The sequence below is a fragment of the Colletotrichum truncatum genome (assembly GCF_014235925.2).
Source record: "Colletotrichum truncatum strain CMES1059 chromosome Unknown Contig_0007, whole genome shotgun sequence".
NCBI classification, from domain to species: domain Eukaryota; kingdom Fungi; phylum Ascomycota; class Sordariomycetes; order Glomerellales; family Glomerellaceae; genus Colletotrichum; species Colletotrichum truncatum.
Window position 1 is genome coordinate 1,563,164 of NW_027222404.1, and position 26,558 is coordinate 1,589,721.

Sequence of the window (26,558 nt, forward strand, 5' to 3'; positions counted from 1 at the left end):
CCAGTCCGAGACTTCTAGTGGTTCTTCAATCAACATGCTCACGTTGCCGCCCGCGGCATCGAAGCTGTTGACAATTATCTTTGCCAATCCATTACCGTCTCGCGAAGCTCGTAGCGGAGAGGTTCCGTCGGCGATTATGACATGAGCCGCATCCAGGTTGGCGAATTTGTGATTGATCTTGAATGGCCAGCCGGGCTGAGGGGGTATGGTCTTTTTCTGCATCATCAATATTGCCTTGATCAACGAAGAAATACCCGCTGCTCCCTCGGCATGGCCGATGGCAGCTTTCAAAGCGCCGACATGAAGCGGGAAGTCACTCGGTCGGTTTGGGCTAAAGGTTTCGATGATAGCGCTCATTTCGGCACCATCACCGGCTGTGTAGAGTTAGTATTTGCCTGATTCAGACCATGATTGACAAACCTTGAGTCCCGGTGCCGTGACACTCCACGTATGAAATTTCGTTCGGTCCCACGCCGCTGCTCTGCAATATAGTGCGGTATAAATCAGCTTGCGCGGCGCTCGAGGGAAAAGTAATCGAGCCCGCAGCTCCAGCATTCGTGTTCCTCGCAGTTCCACGAATAACAGCGAGGACATTATCTTTGTCGCGTACCGCGTCTTCGAGGCGCTTCAGAACGACCACGCCCACAGCTTCACCACGACAATATCCGTCAGCGTCGTCACAAAATGTCTTGCAGGGCCCTGTCTTGGAAAGAAAGCCGCCTTGACTGAGGCCGGAATAGAGCTCAGGAGCAACACAAATATGCCCTCCGCCAGCGATGGCGCAATCGACTTCGCGTGTGAGAAGAGCATTGCATGCTAGATGGACTGCCGTGGCACTGGCCGAGCACGCCGTGTCAATGCTCATGATGCCGCCACCCCAGCGGAAGTAATGGTTCAAGCGGCCGGGAGCGAATGATCGCATGGTGCCGGGAATGTAGTGTGTGTCAATCCCTTCTTGGTCGTTTATAGCCTTCCATTCTTCAGCAGACTGGCCCATGAAGGTCGAAATGTGGGCGCGAAGGGTCGATGCCGTCGCATCGGGTGAGTATCCTGCCATTTGCAAGGCTTCGTAAGTCGTCATGAGCAGGAGCCGTTGGACCGGGTCCATTTGCAGAGCTTCTCTGGGAGAAATGGAAAAGAGTAGGTTGTCGAACTCGCCAGGGTTCTTTAGGAAACACCCGAGCGGCGTCGATACGGCTATAGGTGCCTCGCATGATGGATCAAGGAAGCTATCAATGGGAAATCTTGACTCTGGAATGCGTTGGTGTGCCGAGCGTCCAGACATAAGAAGATCCCACAGCTCAGAGGTGCTGTCGCTGTCTGGAAAACGGCCTGACATGCCAACCACAGCTACACGATCGGAGCCACGCCGGTATCCTTCTGAGTCCATCACATCATTGATGTCGATCTGGGAGATGGTAACGGTTGACACGGCGCGCTGCAACTCCCGCTGGACGAACGATACTGAATGCGTAGGACCTACGGGCAGTAGTCGTGCACTATCTTGTCCTTGCAGTGAACTGGCGAGACTCTTGATAGTTTCTTCTAGGTACAGCGGATGCTGAGCAATATCTGCGATAATCAGGTATAGCAGGTCTCGAAGCGACGAGGCGGCAAACGGCTCACATGTACTGGACGAGAAGATACTCCTGCTACGGGTGGGGGTATCAAGAAGTGACGAATCTCCCACTATACGGTTATCGTGTAGCGCAGGCAGATGAGCAGCATGAACTGCAATGGCTGATGGAAGGCGGGATGTTGAAGCCTGATTGAACTGTTCTGAAGCCAAAAGACGCTTCAGGGTGGCAGGCGGAGCGAAGACGGTGGCCCATGTTGAAGCCTGCACACCAATGTATGCAGTTTGAAAGAGGGGTTGGCTGTGATTGAAGGTATTCAGGCGTTGCTGGAGTTGCATGGTATCAACAACGACAAAAGTGCATGCCCATGACTCCGGAGAGTCCTCGACAGACCGGGTTCGTCGCCAGAGCTCGATGCCCAGGCGAAAGCTGATGGCTACGCATTCCAGGCCGAGACGCACAACGTCTTGGGCCGTAGTAGCCGTTGCTGCAACAGCCGCTGCCAGCAACCCTATGCACACGCCGATATTGTGCGTCCCGCTGTCGGTACAGAAAACGGCCGGCTCGTTCTCAGCAAGCCTGTTACGTTACGGTTAGCCGAGGCCCACACATATATGGATTCGTTACCAACACTAAAAGTTCGCCCAGCTGTATGATGGTCGTCAGAGTAGTGCCAACTGCCTCGTTTAGATGCTCAGCGGACTCATGGCGACAGCTGAGATCGCGGATGTCGGTGAAGTCGCCATAGAGACCGCGCTCACACGGTTGCAAGTCCTGGCGGAGAACCTGCACCACATCGGTTGCGTCGCGCAGGAACGCATGCAGACTAGGCCGTGTCTTTGCGATGTGGTAGAGCCTGGCGACAGCTGATGCCTTCGACGCCAGCTGGTCGCCGAACAGCAAGACTATTACGGACTGCATGGTGATGTTTAACTTACCTTACGGAACATGCTCTCAAATATTGGTCACAACCACATATATAAAGGTCGTACCAGTGCTGGGCCTCCATAAGTTACTGTGGCCGCGGAGTGCCTCATATCGGCATACCTATTCAGCGGTGCCACCACGCGCGAGTAGTAACATGGCATACGATGGCGATTGTGTAGCCAAGTCCAACCAATGCAGCACGGGGCGGTTCATTGGGAATACCTGACAGTTTGACGTTATCTGAACCGTAGACAACGAAGCACGTGGAAGAATAGGTGTTCTAGCCCCTGACGACCATTGTCCTCATTTGTGGTTGCGCATCATAATGCCAACGGCAGGGGTCATTACAGAATCTGTATTGGTTTGTATTTGATAGCAGGGAAGTTAAGCACAAGACCCTACCTCTTACAATGGCAAACTACTGTGCAAGGTCTGAGTATTTGGTCGGATTCGACCCACGTTACATCGCTCATGATGGGTTCTAAGGAAAATCCTCTACTGAGCCCGACATTGTAATCAGTTCTTCAAATAAGGGATATAGAGATCGTTAACACAGACGGGGCTGTTGTAAGAAGCTAGCCAACTGCTTGAAATGTCTACCAATGACACGAAGTTGTCAAAACACGTTCTTAGGGTCCCGCAATTGGGTAACGCAGAAAGTTAGAAGCAATAAAGTAATGCTTTACGGTTCAGGTACGACTTTTCCGTGAAGCTTGATCCTTGCTAAGCAGACACTGGCCACGCTAGTTTCTTTACAACTGATCTTGGATACCGACCAGGGTTCTGCCAGAGATGCCGAACTACGCGTCCTTCGTACATACTAGTATGTGTGGGGGCTCTAGCCGAAGTAAGCTGCAGGGGAAAGGATTATATTTCAGAAGTATTTTTGAAACCGCTCTACCATTTGAACACGAGTCAATCTCTGTTTGAAGGCCATATGCTTGTTCTTACCCTTGCCATCCAGTCTCGTGGGTTGTTGTTGGCAGATTGGTATGCGACCCCGCATTTTATATGCCGGTTAGCCGCGATCACAACAAGATAATGTCAATGGCAAGAGACTTGAACAGGAGAAATATGCGCACAAATTCATCTAGTACTCTTGCAGGAAAGTAGCAGTGGGTCAAAGCTACCGTAGTATGGTATTAAGACCATCTATATGATGTTCGATTAGCATTCTCCACCAGCTTTACCGTCTCTGAGGTTGAGGTTGCCTTGGTATAAGACGGAATACAGTCCGAGTATAACACATTGCATATACCGGGACGTGTAGTTAACCCATTATTCCACTTATTGTTCGAGATTTTCAATCTGTAGCGTTAAGATTCTATCACTAGTCGGTAGCCTACAAGCTTTTTCCATCAAACTAGATGATCATTTCCAAATAGACGATGCCACTAGCCTAACATGCTACCTAAAATTGCTGCCGTGGGATAAATAGCTTACTACTTGCGAGTCTTTCTTAATACTTTAATCATACGTTCAATTTAAGACCGTAGTAGCTTGTACCTACAAAAGTAGCCTACAGTATGTAACCATATCTCCAAATTGCCCACTACTCCCAGAAAAGGTACACGCGCGTCTCGACGCTGCACCGCGGCTCCTCATCCTCGGTACCAGGCACCTCGGGCGATCCATGCAAGCAGCCTGCCGCCACAGCTGGGTTCAACCGGGATTCTGAGTCGGCAAACTTGATGATAGTCACCTCTTCTGGGGTCTGATTTGGTATCCAGTACCATCGCTGCGCCTGGGGATTCTTCGGCGGTAGACCGCCCATGGCCCCGCCAATGTAGTAGCCGCAAGAGTTGATCTCGCTAGGCTTGCGATTCTCCGTGTGGACGAGATCGGATTGCTTGTCGAGACTGCGCCAATCGCAGACGGCAATGGGATCACGCTTCACCGTTCTGAGAGCGCGCTGCGAGGGTTCATTAGCACTCTTCTGATCCTGACTGATTTTCAGGTTGACTAGCTTACCCAGACACTGTAGGCGGCGAAACGGGGAACTCTAACGTTCTCCTCACCCGCTGCTAGACGATCCTGTGCTTCCAACACGTTGGACGCAAACTTTGCAATGTCCCGTCGGCAGTAGCGGAGGGTCTGCTCGAGTCCTTCCACAGAAAGGTCGATGTGCATCTGACGCGCCGGACCTTGTGGAGCAGGAACTGAGGGTTTCATTAGCATGGGAATTGCTTCAAGAGAGCTGGATACAACCCCTTACCTAGGATTCTCTTGCTGGGCGTTTCCGCCTTGCCATTTGGTCCCTTGGGAAATAGGCTGGATAGGTCTGGCTCGCCTGGCGAGAGTCTGCGTCGGAAGACGACGTTGTGAACGATACCTCGCTTAGCGCCGGTAAGTTCAATCATAAGGTTGAGAGCCTCCTGGGCATACGTGTCCTCCACATCCTCAATGTTGGTCCCGTTCAAGAGGCTTTCGGTGGACAGAGACGACTTGTGGTTAATGAAAGTAAATCCTTGCTCGTCCAGTCCTTTCGCACCACGGACAATATCTGTTGCAGTACGAAAATCGTGCAAAACCAGCTTCTCTTCGACAATATTCTTGGTTTCTGGAGCAGCAAACATAGGACGATCATGGGCTGGAATGGAGAGGTCGGGCTCCACGAATGTGAAGATACCGTAAGTAGGGTTGCTCGTAGTCATGGTGACAAAATTACGGGGAAGTAGAAAGAGACGAGTATGGGGTGAATAATACATCAACGAGAATGGAGCGCTGTCTCGAGCTTTTGAATAATCGGCTACCGTCCTATGGATGAACTCGTCGTTATTGAAAATTGAACTGACAGCCAATGGTCATGCCACGATCAACATGTTACCCAACTATTCTTCGTTCACAAAGACACGTGCGTCAATTATTAGGTGCAACAGGCCGTCGAGTCGTCTTTGGCCGAAGGCCCTGTGTCTAAATGTTGCTCTATCTAACCATGACCCCACCTACGTGACCTCGAAAGCCGTCTTCCCCCACCACTACCGTCGCACATTTTCCCGGAAGCAGACTGCAGCGTAGACCACGAATTCTTTTACTGTTAGTGTACTTACAACAAATGCCCTGGGCATCGCTGCGGTGTAAAAGCTAACATGAGTTGTTTGTAAGAGTGCGAGTGCTCCTCTCAAACCACGTGGTTGAAAGTAATTTTCAATAAAGAGCGAGTTATCCTTTTTGTAACCATCTAATTTCTCCTAACTTGTTTCATTTTGTACACAAATCCTTTAATACACTCAGACAATCATGGCGCCAGGGGAAGATATTGCCATCATTGGACTGTCTTGTCGCTTTGCGGGAGATGCGAAAGACGTTTACGGATATTGGGACCTCCTGCGACAAGGGAAAAGTGCGACCCCTAGTTTGAACATCAATACTTTCGCAGAGACAAGACTGATGATAACCCACCAGGTGCCTTTAGCCCCAAAGCCCGCTTCGACAGCGCTACATCATCACATCCTGGATACTACTTGCAGGATGATATCTACAAATTCGACGCATCCTTTTTTGGCATCTCGCCCAAGGAAGCGAAGGGCATGGATCCTTCGCAGCGACTTATGCTGGAAGTCGCATACGAAGCCTTTGAGTCGGCCGGCCTAACACTTGAGGCTGTTTCTGGCTCCAACACCTGTGTGTACGCAGCCCAATGGGCCTGCGACTACAGAGATATGCTGGCGCGAGATGTTCAAAATGCACCCACTTACACCGCCACCGGCACAGGCACCACATTGCTCTCAAACCGATTATCCTGGTTCTTTGACCTGAGAGGCCCAAGTATGACCATCAACACGGCATGCTCTTCAAGTATGGTGGCTGTACACGAAGCTTGTGAGAGCCTCCGCCGTGGAGAATCAGACATGGCGCTCGTAGCCAGTGCCAATGTTATCCTTTGCCCGGACATGTTCACTTATCTGGGCATGCAGAATTTTCTATCGGCTAGTGGCAAGTGCAAGTCATTTGACGCCACTGGTGATGGATATGGCCGAGGCGAGGGGTTCGCAGCCCTTGTGCTCAAGCGAGTCCCTTCAGCAGTAAAGGATAACAGCCCCATCCGCGCCGTGATACGAGGTACTGGTGTCAATCAAAACGGCAGGATGAAGGGCATCACCCTACCCAGTGTCAGCGCTCAGGTGGCGCTTATAAGAAAGACCTATGAATCAGCTGGGCTACCCGTAACCGAGACCGGTTACGTAGAAGCTCACGGAACGGGAACCATGGCTGGAGATCCCGTGGAGCTGGAAGCAATCGGGAAGGCATTTGCACAAGTCCAAGGCTCAGACAACCACAAAAGGGTCATTGTGGGATCTGGAAAGCCGAGCATTGGGCATACGGAGGCCTCAGCGGGCTTAGCGAGTGTGATTCGGAGTGTGTTAATGCTTGAAAGTGGCATAATCCCGCCGAACATATATCTCAACCATATTAACCCCAATCTCCGACTAGATGAATGGAACCTGGAAATACCCACTCAGCTCATCCCTTGGCCATCGAAATGCGATTTTCGGAGAATCAGCGTATGTTCGACAGGATACGGCGGAACATATGCGCATGCAATCATCGACGAGTCGCATCACTATTTGCAGACAACAGGTCTGTTTGATGATGCGCAGGTTGCAAGATCGCCGGTCTGGGCCGCAGCGGACCAGCGAGTTCAGAACTTGTACGACGTTACTGGTCCGACCTCTTCATGGCCGAAAAGGTTCTTGCTGACACTGAGTTCCAACCATGAGAATGGCATCCAACAACAGCTGTCGTCTTTGGCTCAGTGGTGCTTGACTGTTGGAGAAGATGACAGTGAAAGTATCCTCGCAGACCTCGCATACACATTATATCAACGGCGCTCACAATTTACGTGGAGAACTTCGATCACGGTGTCATCAGTAACAGAGCTGAAAGAGGCGGCTGAAAATGCGACAAATGGTGCATCATCACATAGCCAGCGAGCTCTAGATGATCCCGGTGTCTGCTTCATCTTCACTGGGCAAGGCGCGCAGTGGCCGCGAATGGGTCAGACACTGTATCTGGAGTGTGCGGTTTTCCGCGCAAGCATTGACGCGGCGGACCATTACTTTCGGGATATTCTACAAAGCCCCTGGTCTGTGGTGGATGAGCTGTTCCGAGACGAACAAAAATCTCTCATTGACCAACACGCCTTCTCCCAGCCTTTGACAACGGTCCTTCAAATGGGGCTTGTTGACCTACTGCAGGGATGGAATATCAAACCAGACTGGATAATTGGTACGTGATTAAAGACCGACCCGCATCAGCAAGCATTGACTAAACTATACTCCCAGGACACTCTAGCGGCGAGATTGCGGGTGCGTATTGCCTCGGCGTCTTGACTCAACATGATGCATGGAGAATTGCATACTCATGCGGCGCTTTCGAGTCGGATCAAGAGGGATCTATGATGGCTGTCGGTTTGTCAGAGACAGAAGCAACCTCCATCATCAACCAGCATGCCCTGGGCAGGGTGGTTGTTGCGTGCATCAACTCCCCTTCCAACGTCACTCTTTCTGGAGACAGCCCCAGCCTTGAAATCCTCCAACAGATTCTGCACAACCGTGGAATCTTCAATCAACGGCTCCATGTGGACGCCGCATACCATTCTAGCCATATGGAAGCCATGACGAAGAACTACCAAAAGGCCATCTCGCAAGTCGTTCTTGGCGAGAGTATACAAGGCCGTACCATGTTCTCTTCCGTCACAGGCAAAGAAATTAACGCAAGCGAACTGGGGTCCACGTACTGGAGCAGGAACCTCGTCTCCCAGGTCAAATTCTCCGATGCGGTCACCCAACTTTTGGAATCCTTTCCTACGCGCAATAAGATTTTTGTGGAGATTGGGCCGCACCAAACTATGCAAGCGCCTCTTAAGCAGATCCTCATCAGCTGCTCCGCATCGGAATCCTACGAATACGTCTCGGTGCTCAGTCGAGGCAAAGACTCCGTAGCAACGACTTATGCGGCTGCTGGCCGACTATACGCTCTCGGCTTGCCTGTGAACGTCGCAAAACTGAACGAGACTGTTCGTCGGCCCAAGCTGATTGTAGATTTACCACCTTATTCATGGCGCCACGAGGATAGTTACAATGCTATCGAACCAGCAGCTGAGCAACGAAGCCACCAGCCTGCCAGGGGCAATTCCCTGCCACGTCGCATTTGCTTCTCCCTGGGCTGGCAGCCTGCTCCTGATATTTCAACTGAAACGGTAAATGAGGCCAAAGATGTCACTCTTTTTTTCCCCAACAGGCCAACTCAGACTCTTCGGGGACTATCTGGGGTGGTGACTCAACGGTTACGATCTTCTGGTTTCAACGTTGAATCTGCCACATGGCCCGCCATCGGCCACTCAAATCAGGGACGTAGATGCATTTCGTTGGTGGAGCTAGACGCTCCTATTTTTGAAAACGCATCTGCTATAGACATCGAGGTTCTTCAGAGGATCGTGGCGGATTCAAAGTCTATGCTTTGGCTGTCGTTGAACACGCCCGGAGGCAGCATCGTTCCAGCCTTAGCACAGACTATTCGCAATGAAACCCCTGGCCTCCAGTTCCGCTCTCTACAAGTTGCTTCACCGTATTCATCCCGTATTGCAGACTTGGGAAATATCATTGCACAGCTTGCCATGTCCAACACTCCTGAAATGGAGTTTCGAGAATCGAACAACACATTATTCGTGCCTCGTGTAAACGAGGATAATGTTATGGACGATGTCTTGCAGCGGTTTCTTTCAAAGCAAGCGCTGGCCGCGAGCAAGTCGGATCACCTACTTCAGCCTGACGCGACATATGTACTGGCTGGTGGCCTTGGTGGACTGGGTCGAAATATTGCCACATTTTTGGTCGACCTGGGTGCAAAACACATCTGCTTCCTCTCTCGGTCTCCCACTAAGTTTTCAGACACCGAGACATTTCTCGCTGAGTTACGCAAGCGGAATGTTTCCGTCTCTGCATACAAATGCGATATCTCGGACATGCGCTCTCTTCGGATCACGCTTCGGCAATGTAGACAGGAACACCCTCCTATCAAAGGCATCATTCAATGCGCCATGGTCTTACGAGATGTGTCGTTTCAGAAGATGACACATCAACAATGGAAAGAGGCGCTCCAACCGAAAGTTCAGGGCAGCAACAATCTCGTCGCCGTCGCTGTCGAGCCACGGCAGAACCCCTTCTTCATCATGCTGTCCTCCTTCACGGCCATCTTCGGTAACCGCACACAAGCCAACTATGTCGCCGCGTGCGCCTACCAGGACGCACTGGCACACGACCTGTGCGCCCGAGGTATTCACGCAGTGTCCCTCGATCTCGGAATCATGCGGGATGCCGGCTACATTGCTGAGAACGGTTCCATGGCCGCTCTGAAGGACTGGGAGCAGGGGTTTGGCCTGCGCGAGTATGAGATGCGTGCTCTTCTGCACGCTGCCATAGCCAAACAAACACCCACGCAGCCCGTCACGGGGCTCCCCACCGCCGTTACCGCCGCTGCCGCTGGCATTCCTTACCCATTCTTCCTTGATGTCCCGAAATTCACCGCTATATCACTCGCTCCCAAACAGCCTGCCACAACAACTTCCTCATCACTCCCACAACTTGACCGCACCGCCCCTGGTTCAAAGGGCCAGATCTCGACGGCCTTCCAGGAAGCCATCGCCGATGCCTTGCACATGTCGGTTGCTGATGTGGATTTGACGCGTGCGCTGCACGCTCTGGGTGTGGATTCGCTCATTGTTATCGAAGTCCAGAGCTGGCTCTTTCGTACCCTGGGCGTTCGCTTGTCTCCCCACGAACTGATGGCTGATGTACCGTTGTTGCAGGTTGTGGAGAGCGTTTGGGAGAAGTGGCAGGGTGGGGATGGTGGGTTGAAGTGATTGTGTAGAGTGAGATTGTTTTGTGGGGGATAGATTTGAGGATATTGGGCAATACGTATCAATAGGCACTGAATTACATGACAGAATAATGTGGCTGGATTGAAAGTGATGGACAAATATCATGTTGTAAGAAATGGGGACCATCCTCCAGGGGCTAACCCTTACCCCAGGGTTAACAGGAGGCTTTTTGACGACGTTCTAAGTTGTGTGAATATGCAATTAACAGGGTTTATTCTGTCACTAGCATAGGTGCCCAGTACCCAATTCAACTCCCCTGCGGCCAAGACGCCAAGATCCGTAGGATTTGGATCGCAGGTGACAAGTTCGGGTAAACCTTATTTACACATCGTCTCTTTGATACAATATTTCTCCCATTGCCTATGGACATCATAATAAGCAAATATTACTCTGCTCGTATACTTTCTCTCTTAAAGGTTACAAGCGTAGAAAAAGTTACATTTTATGTCAACTTTACTACATAGAGTGCCTTTGCGGGTCAAAAGTCTTTAGGAGCCCCTAAACTTGCCGTTATAGCCGTACTATGTAGTATAGACCATGTTCATGACTCATTGTAACTATACCTTTCTCCGGCTCACGTTCAACCCCGATCATCAATTCACCTCTACCATTTTCCTGCGTACTTTGATTGCTGCCCCCGGCGGAGGCACATTAATCGGGCCGAGCACGAAATTATCTGGCCTTTCCGGCAGATACTCAATGTCGTAGTGCAACAGCATGTAAGCCAGAAGCATTTTGAGCATCTGCTCGACGAGGAAGCGGCCGGGGCTGTGGGTCAACGTCAGTTCCAAACCATCCCACCGGCAAACATCAGACACAGTCAAACACGGGGGGGAATGAAACGCACCAAGCATGTCGTCCATGACCAAACGCCAGGAAATCTTTACTCGTGCTAGTCATGCCCAACTTCCTAGCTCGCAGCCAATCCTGAGCCTTCCCCTGCCCCTCGTGCACATTCACGAACCGAAAGGCATCGTACCGGGTCGGGTCTGGATACAGATCAGGGTCAAGATGGCGATCGGCAGCATTGATGGTGAGATAGGAGCCCTGAGGTGCAACCCATGGCTCGTCAGGCCCACGGACGCCTTCCGCCGGCACCACCTTTCGCCCTAAGGCGAAGAGCAAAGATGTTAATCGCATACTCTCTCGGATCGCTGAGTCAGTGAGGGCCATATGGCGCAGCGTTTGCTTAGACCAGGTCTGGTTGTGTGTGTTGTATACCTCTTCGGCCTCATTTCGTAAACGGTCAATGTATCCGCTGTCTGGCCCTGAGCCGCACACATCGAGGAGCACACGTGCTAGTGTCGCGGCAGGAGTCTTGATTGCTGCAAACTCAAGTGCCATCAAACTTCTAGCAATGAACTCTGGAGCTAGTTCACGAGTGCGACCTTCAGCACGGGCCAGTGTGATATGCCAGGTGATGTAGTCCTCCGGCAAGGTATCTGCGGGGAGGGAGCCATTGTCGACTTTGGCAAACATATCCAGGCGCTCGCGGATGATAGGGAGCGTCCAGCGTGCGCAGCGCCGGTAGTGCCAGTGATTTGGAGCGCCAACCACATAACCGACTATGTCGCGCAGGAAGCGTGGAGCAAGCTGGGTGGCAAAGGTGCAGAGCAAGACATTGGTGGTGAAGGAGTCGGTATGGGACAGATAGTCGCGGTTACGGCACAGCGGCAAACCAACCAGGGCGCGATTAACGACACGCAGGATCAGCTCCGAAGAGATGTCAAGCACACGTACCTCGTGCCATTCAGAAGACATGCCCCAAAGCTCGTCAACTGCCGTGCCGATCTCGTCCCACATCCCGGCAAGGAGCTTGGAGTCTTTGCGCACGATATACTTGTGTATTACGTGCTCGTGGAATAGGATTCGATTGATGCTACTGTCAGTCCAGGCATATCGACCAGCAAGGATCTCATAATGGAAGTCGGCTGCGCTGGCCACGTGGTCTGGCTGCTCGAGCAGCCAGCTCAACTTTTCTGACGGCAACGTGATATGCTTCTCGCCCAGTGGGTGGGGCACAATAAAGCTTTTGCCGTGCCGCGAGTACTGTGTAAAAGTTAGAAGTGAAAACTATGTGGACTTGAACTTCCATGTCACCGCTAGACGGACCTTTTCGTAGCCTTCGGCAAACCACTTCCGTCTGTTAATGAAGCTCGCAAGGGTTGCCCACGTGTCAGCGCCCGGTAGCCTCGACGATTTGCCCACCCATGGTATGTCAGGCAGGGGACGTATTTTTGGAGTGAGGAGAAAGTAGGCAGCAACTGCAAGAGCAAGGGTGAAGAAGATGGCGTGGGTGCGCTCGAGCGCGAGTAGGGATTCCATTGTGGCTATGTCTCGATGAGATGAAGAGAAGGGTATGTCGCGCATGCGTAACCGCCTCTACTTATTATTGGAAAAAGTCAGTATTGGGGCTTGTCTCTAGCCTACACTCTTTTCATAGAGCCATATCCAATACGGCGACCACGTGCTTCCCTGTGAAGAAGTCGATTCTCGTCGTAGAGAAACCTCCAATTATAGTCTGATTACTATCAGCGGTCTCCTCATTACAGGATTTCTGTTGAGCATCTTACATGAGGAGCCACAGTCTCCATGGGAGATACTGTGTAATAATATTGGTAGTTTCGGTAGAGCTTTGACGTTTCTATTGGCCTACTCTCCTCTTTCGTTCTGACTTGCCATGTACCATACAAGTCGTTAGTATGCAAAACCACCGTTACGGTACCCCCTTTGTCAACTGTCAGGTAGAGCACGTGTGCAAACAACAGGCAACCTTCTGCGATATGCCGAACCCATTTACGAATGAAAATGACACTAGATACTAGCTGCTTGACGGCTCCTTTTGCCTGGTGCGATCTAGCGCTAGAGAACACTGCTGAGTTCCGAGTAATTGATCAACACCGAGGATCCACCGATTGGAAATGGACCGATGCCTACCACAGCTTGTGTTCAGTTCGTTCTTCTGACCTCAAGACACTGGAAATGCCGACGAATGCCAAAAAAGACACATGGAACCAACCGCTCATACCTCAGAATGTCCGAGTGTTTCTACAGCCCCACAGGAGACTCTAGCTTCAAGATTGACACCACAGATCCCTTACGGTTCTTATCAAAGAAAATAGATTTGTAGATCATTTATGCATTTCAATTTGTCTGATAGACAGCATTAACAACCTTTGTTACTTGAAATATCTACGTAATATTTACAAAGAGTTGAAATACGATATTTCTAATTGATTACAAAATTAAAGCTGGGTTTATTACCAAAGTGATTTTGGCATGAAAGCGAAACCACAATTGCATTTCAACAGCTCCGGCTTAGCACCGAACCGATTGAAATTGCGGTGATAGCGTTAATAGAACATCTTTTCTGGTTTCCTGACCCCTAAGAGACTTGAAGTTTAACAAATCTTGCCATCAGCCCATCCACGAAGCCTCAATAAGGCTCAACTCGCTACCCTTTATGCTCTTGATTCCCAAGAATATAAACCGTTCATCCGCTTCGGCGAAAATTCTCTCAAAAGCCTCCCCTGGCCGATCTCTAGCATTAAAGTTGGCGAGCATGACCAAATCCATATATCTCTTTTCCTTCTCCAAGGCCCAAGGCAAGCCTCCCACTGGCGGCATCACGGTATCCATGATCAATACCCTTGACCCCTTTTCAAGCGCCGGTATGAGCATCTTCAAAATACGAATGCAGTACTTATCCGGCCAGTTATGAAAAACCCATCTAAAAAGGTACACCTTGGCGCCTTTGGTATGCTGAGGTTCGAGAAATGAGTGCGCGAGAAACTCAACTGGGAGATGAGGAATCTTTGGCGCTGTCGCAATCGTTTGCGGGAGGTCCTACTATCATGTCAGCTCTCCATCGAAGCCTTAAATCGCGTGTTCTTGCATGCTGGCTACCGGCCGCTTACCTGCACGAGGAATCTCACGTGCGGGAATTTAGTTGCAATCGCAATTACCGCATCTCCATGCCCACCACCAAGGTCAACAACAAGACTACCCTCAGGCAGCGAGGCCCAGTCGTACCCGTTCACCAAGTGCCTCAACGACACGCCATCTCGCTTGTCAATCATGTTCATGGCTGTAAGTGCGCGGCCCGACCTTGCGGGCTCGCGTTCCAAAATGTCAAACCATGTCGACCTTTGCTGCTTACCCTCGAGTGCAGCATGCAAAATGCTTGCCGCCGAGTCGGCCGGCTCATCAGCCTTTGGATTGCGCTCTAAAGCTTTCGCAATGAACCGGACGTGCAAACCATTGTCCAAGATCTTCAGACCTATTAAGTCGTTTATGGCCGGGTCCGTCGCCCATAGACGACTCGCCGTTGAATGCGCGATGCGGCCCTGGCTAGGCTCGCGGAAGACGCGACACAGGATAGCAGCACGTAGAATTGTTTCTAGAGCGGATTGTGCCAGGCCTGTCTGCTGCGCAAGCTCTTCGTATGTGATGCCGTCGCAATCATTCAGAGGAACCTTCTGTGGAAGCGCGAATTGGAAAATAGTGGCGGCGTCTACTTTGGCGTTGGTTGAGAAGTTCATCAGAATGGCTCGAGGACCTTGAATTAACTCGTAAAGCTCGAGCGAGTCGTTTTGCAGCGAAAGACATGCCGCTTGGATCTCTTGAGGAAGGGAATTGGTATCAAGAGTTTGGCCGTCTACGAGCGAAGGTGTCGGGAGGTTATTCTCACGTAGATATTCCGCTGTGATGGCCGCATTTTTGGAAATTGAGGCGGCAAGTTTGTCAAATGTTTTGGTGGTAGCCATGTTTAAAGATATCATGTTTCGCAAGAAGTCATCTGCGAGTTACAGCGTTGAATGAGAATTCAATTAGTAGGTGATTCTTTTATTCACTGTGCCGTCCACGGTGCGACTTATAACTTCTCGATTTATAGACTCTTTCATATGTGCGTACCAAGCTTTCCTTGTAGTGAACCATTCAAGGAATCTCCGAGTAAACAGGACTGACCAGCATGTCCCATTTAGCCCACGAGTATAAGACAGGGTCTGAGACGCTTCAAATTAGGGCCTATCAGATCAGCATGCTGCAACCACGTTTCCATCAGAACTACTCGGTCATCTGTGGCTTAGCGGGGCTCCAGATATCTGGTGGGGTTGCTCGTAGAGAAACGAAGCTTCGGTCCATCCACAATGATACCCTAGCTTCACTCCTAGGAATTCGAAAACTAGTATTATAGCCACATGATAAAAGGTTCTGTATTCTGCTGCCCGTTAATACGAACTGTATAATCCTGAGCCAACGTTTTCTCATATCTGTCACCATGTCACCAGCTACCGTACCTGAGAGACCAGCCGTCCCCGAATTGCCTGAGCTCTCTAGAAAAAGGCTCCAGGCGGCTGGCATCGATCTGACTCAGGCTTATCCTGAGCACCCCAAGAAGGTTCTCTACCTACAAGATGTTTACAAACTCCGGGGCGAGGACCGTGAGTACGTCGACCCTGCTTCTCGTGCCGATCCCGAAAAAAGGGCACTTTTCTCTGCTGCCAAAGAAGTAAGTGATACATGGATCCTATCGAACGCCATTTTCAAAGTTACCTGACATGTGCAAAGGTGAAAGATGTAACTGTCCATATCGGTACCGAAATCACGGGCCTGCAATTGAAGGATCTTACAGATCAGCAGAGGGTAAGTTAAATGCTCGTTAACGCCAAGTTTCGATCACAGTCGCTGACTTGCCGTAGGATGAGCTCGCTCTCCTGATTGCGGAGCGAGGCGTGGTCTTCCTGCGAGACCAAGATCTAAGCCCGCAGAAGCAGCTCGAACTGGGTGCTTACTTCGGAGAGGTCGAAGTTAACCCTCAAGATGCATACGTCCCAGGGCTTCCTGGAACAACTGTCGTTTGGTTCGTAAGGACATCACCTATATCGTAACTACTTTTTCTGACTTTACTTTGGGGCCAGGCCGGCTTTCACCCAGACAATGCCTATGTTCAACTACTATTTCCGCAACCCGTTTGGAACCCAGCGCTGGCATACTGACATGGCCTATGAGCACCAGCCACCGGGCTATACGTATGTCCAGTTGAAATACCACTTGTTGTGCTCAAGTTTATTGACTCTGTTCTCAGCCACCTGCACAATGATGCTGTTCCTGAGGTTGGCGGCGATACGCTTTGGGCCAGCGGTTACGCAGCGTACGACAAGCTGTCGCCGGCATTCCGCGAGATGATTGACGGACGCGAGTGCGTATACCGTTCTGCTTATAAGTTCCTCGACCGTGAAGATCCTGAGGGCGGGCCCAAGCTCGTCGAGCGGACACATCCCATGGTCAGAGTAAGTCCGGCCAGCTGAATCGAGGCTATCATTGTCCTTATCAGCCACTGTTACTGACACTTGTGGCTTCATCAACCAGGTGCACCCCGTGACTGGCTGGAAGTCGCTGTACGTCAACCGAGCCATGACGCTGCGAATTGTCGGGCTAGACCAGGGCGAGAGTGACGCCATTCTGAACTACCTCTTCAGCGTCTACGAGGGCAACGTTGATATCCAGTGTCGCTTTAGGTGGACACCGGGCACCTCGGCTATTTGGGACAACCGGTAAGCAGTGACATAGTAGTACGCGCCCTGAGCAGTGAGCTGACGCCGCTTCAGTGTTACCATGCACAGTGCCGCGTGGGATTACGAAGGAAAGGGGAAACGACACGGCACTCGAGTTTCCAGTCTTGCAGAGAAACCGTTCTTTGACCCAAAGGCTACCAGCAGGCGACGCGCTCTGGGAATTGCTGGCCCGAAGGAGTACTAAATGCCCTTGGTATTGGATGTCAATCATGTAAGTACCTGTATTAAAAGCCCAAACAGTTATGACAATGATAATGATGCTCAAAGTTGCTCTTTTATATTGTTAAGCCGTACCATTCGGTTAGCTGATGCATAGTTGGCTGCTGTATGAGAGACGCAACGCGGTCCCATAACCAGCTTTCTGTAAGGGGCATGAATTCCTGCCATCAAGGAAGCGCCGAATAGAATCATTCTCACTAGGCTCAATACTACAGTAAACATCATGATTTCACAAACTTGGATACCTTATAGGGCACTGCAATGGCTCAGCGTCATTTCAAAAAGGTATGTTGCTTGTACTGAGGCAAAGCCAACTTGTTAGAGACTGTCTATCGCTGTCAGATACTGAATGAGTTAGATAATTCATATTGTATTTGAAGAGAAGGCCTACCTGCCTGCTTATCTCATGGTATGGAATGGCCATTACTTATGACGCGCATGCTGTCTGACCTTCAGACAAACACCGATCAGAACCGGTAAACTTTAGGCACTAATGAGGATCTGGCTATCATCAACCGTTGCTGTCTGATCATGGACGCCTAACTTCGATTGCTACTATCGAGAATAAACAGCGAAATTCGAATTTCTCAACGATGGAGTATAGAACCTCTTACGTACATTCGAAGGGGAAACCTACTAATTGCAACACAGGCTTGAACGGTTGAGGCTATGCCGCAATCAATTTGTCAAGGGTATCCTCAGAACCTGTCTATCATAACCTTGCGTTTAGATGGCCTGTTGTAAGTGAAAATCCCATCATTAATCTAATTGTTGGCACTTTTGGCTTCAACATCTTATTTTTCGTTGTGTTCTTATCCCACACTTAAAGGAATATGTTGTTCTCTATGTGTATGTGTACTGCGGCATTTAGATCGAAGCCCGATGCGTCATATGCATCGGAAATGACAACACTCGTTCCTCACCGCTGACTTTTCACATTCGTATAGGTCCGAAGGTGCCGCAGTAATCCGATGTCAATATTCGCTCAACTCCATTAGGTTAGTTCTGTGCTGTGCATGAGTAGTTGCCTCCTTCCACATAAGCCTACCGTCCAGGTGGCGGGTATGATTTCCACGTAGCATTGCAACGAGTCCTTTGGCATGCATTCGCACTCTTTCTAGCAACATTTATTTTGCTCAGCATATCAACCTTCCAGGTTGCTAACTTGAGCGCTGTCAATCTGATTAATGGAGATTTCGCCTGCGGAGTGGGGCAATTTTCGGTGGCCTCGCGTTCCTGAGAAACTGTTCATTGTGGTTCAAAGTTATCCACTGAACGGTCAACTTGGAGACTTGGCGATTAATTGGTGGATATACATTTTGAGGAATAAAACTAACTTTATGGTCAGTGGAACTGAACACCCCATTCCCCAGATTATCCACAAATTAATCAAGACTAACCCCACCAGGTTCATTGCCGATTAGCCGTGAGCTAGTGACCTAGATTGCGCCTTGTGGTTTGAAACAGAACAATTGAAGAAAAGTTCGCTTTGTATTTGGCTGAGGAATGTTCAAATGTCCAGATACCCTCCGGAAGAGGATAAGCTGAGAAGGAGAAAATATCAATATGGATATCCAGTCCACATTACTCCCATGCCTCGTAATAATTCGTCCGGCAGCAGAGTGCCGACAATGTTGAGAGCTTGCTCACATGAGCATACAGCGGAGCTGCGCGCTAGCTATGGTTGATCTCGGAAATATTATTGTTTAGAACTGGGAGGCAAGAATGGAATCAAATGTTCCCCCAATAGGTGACAAGAGACTTCTCGATGATGAAAGATGAAGTCTAAGATATAATGCCTTAAGTTTACCGGTTTAAACTTATGTTTCAACTCTCAAACCATCCAGTCAATTCAGGGTGTCCCTACAATCTATTCTTCCAGATCAACGCCAAGATGGCTAGATACCTTGTCTCTGCTGCAGCCCTGCTGCCAGCCGCCTTGGCTGCAGCGACACCTCCCCACTCCGTAAGATGACGCATAGTTCCTATTAAGTCGAAATATTCTAACGCAGAGGATCTCCAGGTCTCCGCGCGAGCAGGTTGCACTGTTACCAAGTACGCCGACATTGCTAATGCAGTCGCGACCTGCACGAACATTGTTCTCGATTCAATTGCTGTGCCACCTGCTAGCGCAATTGATTTGCAAAAGCTCAAGAAGGGTGCTACTGTTACATTTTCAGGAAAAACAGTAAGCCATGAATTTCGTGCGCTGGAGAACTTTGACATTAATAAACAACAGACATTCGGCACCACTCTTGATAATGACTTTGACCCCATTATCATTTCCGGAAACAGTGTCACCATCACTGGAGCCGATGGCCACGTTATTGATGGTAACGGTCAGGCATACTGGGACGGCGAAGGGTCCAACAACCCCGACAACCCGAAGTAAGTTAACCCTACGCTACCAAGCCCACGTTTAGTTTATGCTTACCCTCCTGCCTAGGCCGGATCATTTCATTGTGGTGAAGAAAACTTCCAACGCCAAGATCTTGAATCTCAACATTCAGAACTGGCCAGTTCATTGTTTCTCAATCACCGGAAACACGGACTTGAAGATCGCCGGCTTGACGCTTGATAACTCTGCTGGTGATAAGCCCAACTCTAAGAGTGGCGGAAAGCCGGCTGCACACAACAGCGACGGCTTTGATATTTCGTCTAGCGACGGCGTCACCCTAGACCACATCAAGGTCCATAACCAGGACGACTGTGTTGCTGTTACCTCTGGTAGCCGTGTCACTGTCTCCAACTTGTACTGCTACGGCGGCCATGGTCTTAGCATTGGCTCTATTGGTGGCAAGAGTAACAACACCGTTGACGGTGTGACCTTCATCGACTCGCAGGTTGTTAACAGCGAAAATGGATGCCGAATCAAGTCTAACTCTGGCAAGACTGGCACGGTTAGTGAAAATTGCATCGATCTTAAAACCATAATGCTTTTTTACTAATACCTTTCTATGAATCAGATCAACAACGTCACCTATCAGAATATTACGCTTACGAACATCAGCACCTACGGCATCGATGTTCAGCAAGACTACCTCAACGGTGGCCCTACTGGCAAGCCTACAAACGGCGTTAAGATCTCCAACATCAAGTTCATCGGGGTCACCGGAACAGCCACCAGCTCTGCTTACAACTACTTCATCCTGTGTGGCGATGGCAGCTGCTCCAACTTCACATTCTCCGGCACCCATATCACTGGAGGTGGCAAGGGTGGTAGCTGCAACTATCCCACCAACAAATGCCCCGCTTAAATGCATCCCGGCAGTCTCCTTGGCAGGCGGAAGCCTGAAAACATTCTGGTTAGCATCCATGTGGCCGGGTCGGAATCTAGCACTAGGCAACAATATAATCTGTCATGTTTAGGGATGGCCATTTTGTACATAATCCCGATATAAAACTTTGTTAGCTGGAAGCCATTACACAACGATGCAAGTGAATTATATTTGCTCAAGTGAAAAATACTAGGACCAAGAGGTTTTCATACTGTGATTTGGCTGCAACGTTGATAAATTAATGTTTCGAAGGTTTGGCCACGTGCTTCTTGATCCATTTATTAGACTTGGTCGAAGTTTAGTGAAGTTTGTTTTCGTCAAAGTCTAATTTGGAGGCAATCGTCTTCTTGCTAGCGATCATGCCTTAGTCAGCTGGATGCCACCAGTAAAAAGCAACAACAAAGTAACCTTAATTGCTTTTAGAGATAAAGCAGTGAGGCAGCAGTGCGCCAATACGTAAGCATGTTTTGCGAGCAACTGGCGTATACAATTCGCCCAAGCTAAGTTCCGTAGAGGTGTGGGGAGGAATCCGTCCCACGGAAATAAGGATTCCATCTGTACTCCTTCCTAAGCCAAGGTTATAGCCTTAGTATTCTTTTAACCTTATAACGAGTTTCATACCATTAGAAATGGGTATTGTAGCAAGCTATGTCCGGAACTAAGTGTGGGCTGGACCCCACGATAGCGAATAGGCTATGGAGGCGTATTACAGCCAGCTTAGGTGACGGTAGGTCTGCTAACAGAACTGGGGCAGTAAGACTATTAGGGGGTCGTAAGTTGTAGATTAAGCGTTGGGGTGGGGCAATCAGTCTTTACCTAAGTGAGTAGGTGATAATATTGGAACAAAAATACTACATGACACGGCGAAGGAGGTTAGGGTTCAACTCGAGGACGGGCAAATTCTTCTTGTTGGCGAGAGCAACAAGGACGAAATGGCGCCCGGAGTGATGGAAGAAGTGTTTAGGAGGAAAAAGAAATAGAGTGAGACTGCTTGTTATAACTGAACTAAGTCCCTGCTTTTGGTAGTTCGTCCAAAACTCGTCTCCATCCGGTCCGAAATGTGACCTTCGCTGCTCAAGCTCGAAACCAAGACCTGACTAAACTAGATCCTATTTATTCCAAAGAATACGGGGACTAAGGCTCACAGTAAAAGTCCTCGTCACCCAAATATTGCACAGTACTGCGCCGGTACGCCTCGCGGCGCTACACTCCACTTGCAGTCGGCTCCGGCTCTACCGCCAACGGCGATGTCGCTCCCGTTGCATGTTATTGGCCCCACGCCGCCCGATGGGAGCGCTAAGCTGCCGTAGAAATAGCAGCCTCAGCGATGTTTGGTAGAGCGCACAGTGATATTTAGTATGAAGCCTTCCCCACTGTTGCGCTTCGCTGCGCCTCACCCGCCCCCTCTAGCGAACAACGAAAGGTCACAATTCGCCAACCATTGGCCCAGCATCCGACCAGGTACGAAGGGAAAAGTGGCACAATCGTACAAATAAAGGAGCTTCAAAGGCTCTGAACATCTCTCTTCCTGGTCCTCTTTGATGCGTGTCAGTTTGATCGCTTTCAGCCACAGTACTCACCGTCGTTTGACAGGACAGAAGCGAATCAAGATAGATACACGCAATGGATCCTCTGTAAGTATTTCGAGGTCATCTTTAAGTGCTCTTTTCTGGAACCGCATTGGACCGCGAACATAAACTAACCAAGCCCAAGCTCGATCACGACGGCTTGCGTCGGTCTGGCAAGCACCACCACGACCTTGTCTCTATCTATGACTACGTTCATTCGGGATATGGCGGACGCAAAAAGCGACATCGACAATGTTAATCATGAACTTATGTCGCTCAAAAGTGTGCTTGACTTAATTGCCCACGATGTCAAGAACACTTCGCTGCCATTGCCGAAAAACCTCGAGATACTACCCGGAGTCATATTCAATTGCAGTCGTGTCGTCGAAGACATCGACAAATGTATTAAAGCACATGATGGAACGCGGATACAGAAACGAGCTCGATGGGTCACCATAGGGAAAGGTGACATGGCGAAGCTGAAATCGACCCTGGAGGCCCACAAAGTAACCCTTGGGCTTGCACTAGACATGATATCGTTGTAAGTCTGCATCCAAGCCGTGGCTCATTTAGATCGAAAAGGCTGGCACGATACTGACTAGTCTTCCAGCACTGCTCTGCGCGACGTCCAACATGACACTTTTGCAGCTAAGCAGAACACTGAAGTTATCATGAGGGATTCAAAGGAGATCCTTGAAGCTATTGCAAAATTGCAGACCAAATCCCTTGGAAACTCGAGAGAGATCTCAAACTCCTATTCACTTTCGCGCTACCTCAACGAGCTTACCACATACACTGAAAGTGTCTACGAATACGCTGAGAGCAACTTGGAAGAAATCAGCATTTTCAGCCCCACAGACACCCATCAAAGCCTGCCATCATCGCCTGCCATCATCGCCTGCCATCATCGCCAGTTTCAGGATTGATTTCGAGACACCTAATGGAAGAGCGAAACGAACATGGTGAAGGTAGCCTATGTCAGATCTGGGCATCTGAGGAGACCCCATCACCATTGAGCAGCCGCGTGTCGCTCGAGCCACATGAACAACCGCTTGCACTCCGGTCAAGGACTACCATCGAGGAATCCGTTGACAATCACTATGCCGAGCCTAAAGAGTCGCTGAGAGAACCACAGTTGCCGAGACCAGAAACATCTTCATCTTCAAGCACCTCCGCTCCTTCGATTTCAGGATCAACAGAGCCGTTGCCGTTCATGTCCGAGTCTGTCCCGCAGGCAATTGAATCTCTGAAACAGACTCCTGACCAGTCTGTCGTTCCAAAAGGTGACAGTGATCCGCACGATGCGCCCACATCGACCGTGACAACAGCAAGCACGGTGTTCGGAACCACGCTGGAGGAAAGCATGTGCCACGCCGGCGTGAAAGTCGGTGTAATAGACAGGTGGTTATCTTCACATGGGGCACCAACAACGATGCAAGGTCATGTTCCGATTGTGGTCAGCCAGTGCTTCAAGTTTCTACAGGCGAAGGGTAACCTAATTCTCTCAAGTCCGGAACACGTTAGAAAGGTCTTGCTAATATGAATCTGTGATAGAGACTCGAGGCCTGTCTGTACAGCTTCCGAGCCTGCGACGACGAAACGTGGAGAAAAGATTGAACAAATTGCGCCGCGCATTTGAAATTGCGGCGAAAGATGGAACGGAGCTGACGCCAGATCTGCTTCACCGGGGAGGCTTTAACGACCAGGACATGAAGGATATACTGCTGTCTTACCTTTCCTCACTTCCAGAAAGGCTGGTTCACTGGGAGGTCAACTCAGACCAATTCAGCTTTTACCTCCGGTTAATCACAAAGTCTCGGCGAGGCAAGCTGGGCAATGCGGAATCTTTGGAAATAATGAACTTCCTGGGCAGGAAAACGTGCTCACTCCCGATTACTAACCATTTCATTCTCCTGTACCTTCTCAACGAGCTCGAGATGTGTCACAATGCACGCCGAGTGTCCCGAGACTACATCCAAGACCTTGGCCAGGCCGTCTTTTCTATTCCTCTGGAATCTTCAGACATCGGCGACGATGTTGCTGGGTAGCTATTGTTCACCTTAGTGACTGAATACACGACATTTCAGGAGTTTTCACGAATCAGGTCTAATGAAAGGTATTCGGTATTCACTGAACCTGTTATATGGGAAAATCATTTGGCCTTAATGAAAGAGGAGGAGCTTCGTCGAGAAGCAGCGAGGAATAAGCCTAGGCTTCGCCAGATAGCGGAGTTGAAAGATCAGAAGCTTTGACGGGAGAAACAGGAGAAGGAGCAGAAATTCTGGGCATCTGTTGCTGGGGACTAAATCTATTCATCATTAACCCTAACATCCTGGTATTAACACTACTATCTCATGGTTAATTCCGGTGTATATATTGCCTAGGTCTGCGTCGGACGCATTGCATCCCCCTCCCCCGGTGGTAATGACTGCGAAATTTGTTGACCACGAACTTTCCTTACCGTAACATACCTCACATGTATATTTTATTTATGAAGCTATTGGTTCACGTTCTTTTGTCGCCTGGTATGATCATGACTAGTTCTCAGACGTCGATGCGACTCTACGGTTGAGAAGTAGCAATAAGTACCTTCAGCGAACTCAGATTGTGTTCTGCCTTAACGATGAGGAGCTAAAACCAACAACAGAGTAAATCATCTCCATGCTTCACTCTAAAGCTTCATCATCAATCGCAAGCTCCACGGTGTGACTCAGTAGTAGTGTGGGTACCTGGGGCACTGGTAAACGACAAATTTGTAAGCTTCTACAATCTTGTATGACACATAGCTAAGCCATACCTTACTTTAACGCAACAAATACCTCAAGCACTATTGTACCACATGTATGCCTAACCTTGTATGGCATAGAAACTATTTGTTACCCTGTTTTCGGACAACACTTCTACAGCAATTGCCCTGGTGTCGGAGAAATTTAGACGTCAAGAGTCCGTGGCGGGGAAAAGGGAAAAGGGCAGATGAGCATTCTTCAATACAAATACGCGTATTCAGCGGCTAAAGCGGCAAATCACCAGGCAACTCGAAGAAACTTAATTGTTTTCAACCAATCTAACGACGCAACTTTTCATGAAGTCTCCCCAGCCAAAAAGCCTGTGGCAAGCGGTCGCTGCTTCGGAGTCACTGTATGCCGTCTTTTGACTCCAACGGCCGAACCCGGAACGGGGAAAAGGCCGGCGTTTAGGATAACCTATTTCCGACTTCCACTCCTGCCTCTCCATGGGCATTGAGATGCTTTGTCTTAGGTTTAAAGGTTCTGCTCGTCCAAGATTTCAGCTCGAATGAATATCATCACTAAGCAACACAGTTCTTCTCACATTTCATCAAGAAACGAAAATGGCAGAGTTCAAGATTGATCCAAATGACTTTTCCAGGTTTGCGGGCCTCACAATCCTGACTACCACTTACAAAACCGTTTCGGGCCACCCTATCACCACAGACGTTCTCATCCCCAAGCACCTAACCGAAGCCTCAACAGCCGCTCCCAGTCCATCGCCGGTGCTTCTTCGTTATCATGGCGGTGGATTCATCGCCGCCTCTAGTCTTTTTCCAATGTTCTTCCAGCCTTGGTACATTGAACTCGCTCAGCGCCACTCCGCCGTTATCGTTAGTCCCAACTACCGTTTAGCTCCGGAAGCCTCGATAGAGGAGCTCCTCGAGGATATCGAGGACCACTGGAAGTGGCTCCATAAAGAATTACCTTCCTATGTACAGCAACAAACCAACGGCCGCGTCAGCATCGATACGAGTCGAATTCTTACGGCAGGCGACAGCGCTGGCGGGTACCTCAGTTTGATGATGGGTCTCTTGCATCCTAATGAGATCAGAGCCTGTGCTGCGGCCTACCCCGAAATCGACCTGAAGGCCACGCATCATACAGAAGGCTCCAAAGGGCCAATTCTAGGTCTTCCGAAAGTTCCCTTTAGCGTCGCAGAAGCCCACCTCAGCAAGGTCCGCGACGGCTCTCTTCCTGCTATCATCTCCGCAGACCCTGGATTCGAGCGGGCGAGTTTGATGTTCGCCTTTGTACATGATGGTCTCTCGAAACACTTGTTTCCTGCCGAGAAGCGACATCTCTTTCCATTTGAGAAGCTAGATGATGGGGCTCGGTTTCCCCGCGGTGGTGTGTTTGTGTGGCACGGGAACGAAGACACCCTCGTGCCGGTGGAAGGGAGCATTAGATTGAAAGAAAAGGTGACCGAGTTGGACCCGGAGCTAGAGTTTCATTTGGCATTGAGACCAGGTGAGCATGGGTTCGATCACACTACTAAGCTCGATGAAGACTGGATGGCCGATGGGTTCAAGAATTTGGTCAAAGCTTGGCTGGAGTAAGATGGGAGCACTAGATTTGGATTATGTAGACCTTGCATTGATTAGAATTTCAAATTTATGGCTAGACACTCCACTTAAACCAATCTTTCCGATCCCAAGATATCAGCCCGGCGGTGAGCGTGGAACCTCCAATTTTGAACAGTCAGGGTTTCCTAATGAAAAAGGAAAACATATAGATCTGTTG

The 26,558-nt window shown here is 49.7% G+C and overlaps 9 protein-coding genes across 9 annotated transcripts; 5 read left to right on the forward strand and 4 right to left on the reverse strand.

The window, feature by feature from the left end:
- Nucleotides 1–400: 400 nt before the first annotated feature.
- On the reverse strand, nucleotides 401–865 carry CTRU02_210856 (beta-ketoacyl synthase; the record flags this gene model as incomplete). The annotated part of the gene is made up of 1 exon (XM_070205526.1): nucleotides 401–865. The coding sequence occupies one exon, from the start codon at nucleotides 863–865 to the stop codon at nucleotides 401–403; it is 465 nt and encodes a 154-aa protein (XP_070060769.1).
- A 3,191-nt stretch (nucleotides 866–4,056) lies between these two features.
- Nucleotides 4,057–5,158, reverse strand: CTRU02_210857 (uncharacterized protein; the record flags this gene model as incomplete). The annotated part of the gene is made up of 3 exons (XM_036721901.1): nucleotides 4,057–4,416; nucleotides 4,476–4,663; nucleotides 4,720–5,158. The coding sequence occupies 3 exons, from the start codon at nucleotides 5,156–5,158 to the stop codon at nucleotides 4,057–4,059; spliced, it is 987 nt and encodes a 328-aa protein (XP_036586273.1).
- Nucleotides 5,159–5,744: 586 nt separating this feature from the next.
- On the forward strand, nucleotides 5,745–10,368 carry CTRU02_210858 (polyketide synthase; the record flags this gene model as incomplete). The annotated part of the gene is made up of 3 exons (XM_036721900.1): nucleotides 5,745–5,847; nucleotides 5,910–7,733; nucleotides 7,790–10,368. The coding sequence occupies 3 exons, from the start codon at nucleotides 5,745–5,747 to the stop codon at nucleotides 10,366–10,368; spliced, it is 4,506 nt and encodes a 1,501-aa protein (XP_036586272.1).
- A 611-nt stretch (nucleotides 10,369–10,979) lies between these two features.
- CTRU02_210859 (cytochrome p450) lies at nucleotides 10,980–12,711 on the reverse strand (the record flags this gene model as incomplete). The annotated part of the gene is made up of 3 exons (XM_036721899.1): nucleotides 10,980–11,154; nucleotides 11,234–12,435; nucleotides 12,499–12,711. The coding sequence occupies 3 exons, from the start codon at nucleotides 12,709–12,711 to the stop codon at nucleotides 10,980–10,982; spliced, it is 1,590 nt and encodes a 529-aa protein (XP_036586271.1).
- A 1,092-nt stretch (nucleotides 12,712–13,803) lies between these two features.
- On the reverse strand, nucleotides 13,804–15,152 carry CTRU02_210860 (O-methyltransferase; the record flags this gene model as incomplete). The annotated part of the gene is made up of 2 exons (XM_036721898.2): nucleotides 13,804–14,232; nucleotides 14,304–15,152. The coding sequence occupies 2 exons, from the start codon at nucleotides 15,150–15,152 to the stop codon at nucleotides 13,804–13,806; spliced, it is 1,278 nt and encodes a 425-aa protein (XP_036586270.2).
- Nucleotides 15,153–15,667: 515 nt separating this feature from the next.
- Nucleotides 15,668–17,148, forward strand: CTRU02_210861 (Alpha-ketoglutarate-dependent sulfonate dioxygenase 5; the record flags this gene model as incomplete). Its single annotated transcript, XM_036721897.1, has 7 exons — nucleotides 15,668–15,898; nucleotides 15,958–16,032; nucleotides 16,089–16,249; nucleotides 16,308–16,418; nucleotides 16,475–16,679; nucleotides 16,705–16,943; nucleotides 16,998–17,148. 7 exons carry the CDS (start codon nucleotides 15,668–15,670, stop codon nucleotides 17,146–17,148), a joined length of 1,173 nt encoding a protein of 390 aa, XP_036586269.1.
- A 1,929-nt stretch (nucleotides 17,149–19,077) lies between these two features.
- Nucleotides 19,078–20,440, forward strand: CTRU02_210862 (endo-polygalacturonase; the record flags this gene model as incomplete). The annotated part of the gene is made up of 5 exons (XM_070205527.1): nucleotides 19,078–19,149; nucleotides 19,183–19,371; nucleotides 19,423–19,568; nucleotides 19,630–20,083; nucleotides 20,150–20,440. 5 exons carry the CDS (start codon nucleotides 19,078–19,080, stop codon nucleotides 20,438–20,440), a joined length of 1,152 nt encoding a protein of 383 aa, XP_070060770.1.
- Nucleotides 20,441–22,499: 2,059 nt separating this feature from the next.
- On the forward strand, nucleotides 22,500–22,955 carry CTRU02_210863 (uncharacterized protein; the record flags this gene model as incomplete). The annotated part of the gene is made up of 2 exons (XM_070205528.1): nucleotides 22,500–22,570; nucleotides 22,640–22,955. 2 exons carry the CDS (start codon nucleotides 22,500–22,502, stop codon nucleotides 22,953–22,955), a joined length of 387 nt encoding a protein of 128 aa, XP_070060771.1.
- Nucleotides 22,956–25,378: 2,423 nt separating this feature from the next.
- On the forward strand, nucleotides 25,379–26,374 carry CTRU02_210864 (uncharacterized protein; the record flags this gene model as incomplete). Its single annotated transcript, XM_036721894.1, has 1 exon — nucleotides 25,379–26,374. One exon carries the CDS (start codon nucleotides 25,379–25,381, stop codon nucleotides 26,372–26,374), a length of 996 nt encoding a protein of 331 aa, XP_036586266.1.
- Nucleotides 26,375–26,558: the final 184 nt, after the last annotated feature.